The sequence below is a fragment of the Pterocles gutturalis genome, unplaced genomic scaffold, assembly GCF_000699245.1.
Source record: "Pterocles gutturalis isolate BGI_N339 unplaced genomic scaffold, ASM69924v1 scaffold17170, whole genome shotgun sequence".
Classification (NCBI taxonomy): Eukaryota; Metazoa; Chordata; class Aves; order Pterocliformes; family Pteroclidae; genus Pterocles; species Pterocles gutturalis.
In genome coordinates this window covers 1-1856 of record NW_010146172.1, presented here as the reverse complement: position 1 = coordinate 1856, position 1856 = coordinate 1, and the positions used below count along the sequence as shown (strand labels likewise).

Sequence of the window (1856 nt, the reverse complement as noted above, 5' to 3'; positions counted from 1 at the left end):
AGTGCCCGGCTGGGGAGAGACGGGAGGGAGCTGAGCACAGGTCCTGGGAAGTTTCAGTGCAAAACGAAACCAGATGAACTCTTCAAAAGGATCTCCTTATCTGCCCCTCACAGGAGTTTTAGATCTGCTTTTAGAATAATAGTAATGATAGTAGTAGTAGTAGTAATAATAATAACAATAACAGTAATGATTATAGCAAAAGCAATAATAATAGCAATAATAAAAACAACAACAAATTACAAGGAGAAAAGTCCGTGGTGCAGGCTGCAGCCTGGCAGCGCAGTCCAGGAGGGGGCTGCAGCATGGTGGGGGGCAGGCAGGGCTCTGTTGGCAGCGGGTCGGGGGTCTCAGGCACAGCAGCAATGTTTGCAGCATGCCCAGGTCAGGTTTCTTGTTTGAGAGGGAGAACATAAAAAATAATCTGCTCAGAACTCATTCATCTCTTCTCCTCAACTCCTCAACTCCACCTCCTCTTTTTTTTTTTTTTTGGTGGGTTTTTTTTTTTTTTTAATTCACATTAAGTATATTTAATTAATGCCAGAAACTGTGCAAGTCTGTGTTTGGGCTTTGGATCCACCAGAAATAATGACAAATTCAAGCTGGGCTCACTTTCAGCTTCTGGGAGTGCCTCTATCGAAAACCCCCAGGCACAGCCTCCGCATCCCCGGTATGTGTGCCTATGCCTGTGCCTGCCTGCGAGGCAAAATGAGATTTTTTTCACAGAATTTCACCCAGCATGGCTGGGTCTGTGGTGTGTGTGTATGCGACCCTTAGGGCAGAAGAAATTGGTGACAACCTGCTGACTGGGGATGGGACTGTGCTGTACAGGTTCAGATGGGGTTCTGTGCCAGAACAGGACAGTGATGCAGCGGGGGGTACTGAAACTTCCGGGAGGAGCCACTTTGGGATGCGAGGAAGAGTGCTGATGAGAAGGCACTTGTTTGAATGGATTCCTCCCTCCCTCTCCACCTTCTCCCCCCAGTCCCTTTTCAGTGCCTCCAGCACACGGCACACAAGCTGTGTCCCTGCTGGGATGTTCAGTGAGCCTCGCTGCAAGGTGATGATCTCCCCCATTAGCTCTATGTCCCTTGCACCTCTCTTGCTGGCTTTTTATGGTTTTTTCCTTTTTTTTTTTTATTTTTTTGTTTTATCTCTTCCAGATTCCTCCCCATCCGCCCTCGAGCAGCGATACCTCTTTGACATCTCCAGCCTGCCGGAGGCGGAGGAGGTGACGGGTGCAGAGCTGCGGGTCCTGCGCGCCCTCCCCGAAAACCGGAGCTTGGCCCTGTCCCCCGAAGGCACCTTCCACCACCTCCTCCTCTCCACCTGCCCGAGCTGGGACGGCGAGGAGCCCCGGCTGCTGGACTCCAGGGCTGCAGATGTTTTGGACGTGGGCTCCTCCAGATGGGAGGTGTTTGATGTGTGGGAAGCCCTGCGGGATTGGAGGGAGAGATCTCTCTCGGGCAAGCTGCTGTGCTTCTTGCTGAGGATCGTCTCGGATCAGTCGGGGCGGCTCCTGCCCCCCCGGCAGCTGGGATTCGGCAAACCTCGACCGCAGCCCCACGAGCAAGCCCTGCTCGTGGCCTTCTCCCGCACCCAGAGGAAGGAGAACCTCTTCAAGGAGATCCGGGATAAGATCAAGGCCATGGGCAGTCCCCCCTTCCTGGAACCCCCAGATCCCGGCCAGGAGGCATACCCCAAGCGGAGGAAGAGACGGACCACCATTGCCGCCCGCTCTGGGGGCAGAGGCCATGGGAAGAAGGCGAAGACCCGCTGCAGCAGGAAGCCCCTGCATGTGAACTTCAAGGAGCTGGGCTGGGATGACTGGATAATCGCCCCACTGGATTACGAGGCTT

General features: G+C 53.8%; 1 protein-coding gene across 1 annotated transcript in view; it reads left to right on the top strand.

Annotated features, from left to right (window-relative positions):
* Nucleotides 1-1852, top strand: part of LOC104470652 (growth/differentiation factor 7-like) — a gene marked incomplete at its 3' end in the record, with an annotated part of 2041 nt that extends 189 nt beyond the window's left edge. The window contains exon 2 of the mRNA XM_010085648.1: nucleotides 1161-1852. Within this exon, the coding sequence (XP_010083950.1) occupies nucleotides 1161-1852 (692 nt within the window). The remainder of the gene's footprint in view (nucleotides 1-1160) is intronic.
* Between the last annotated feature and the right edge of the window lie 4 nt (nucleotides 1853-1856).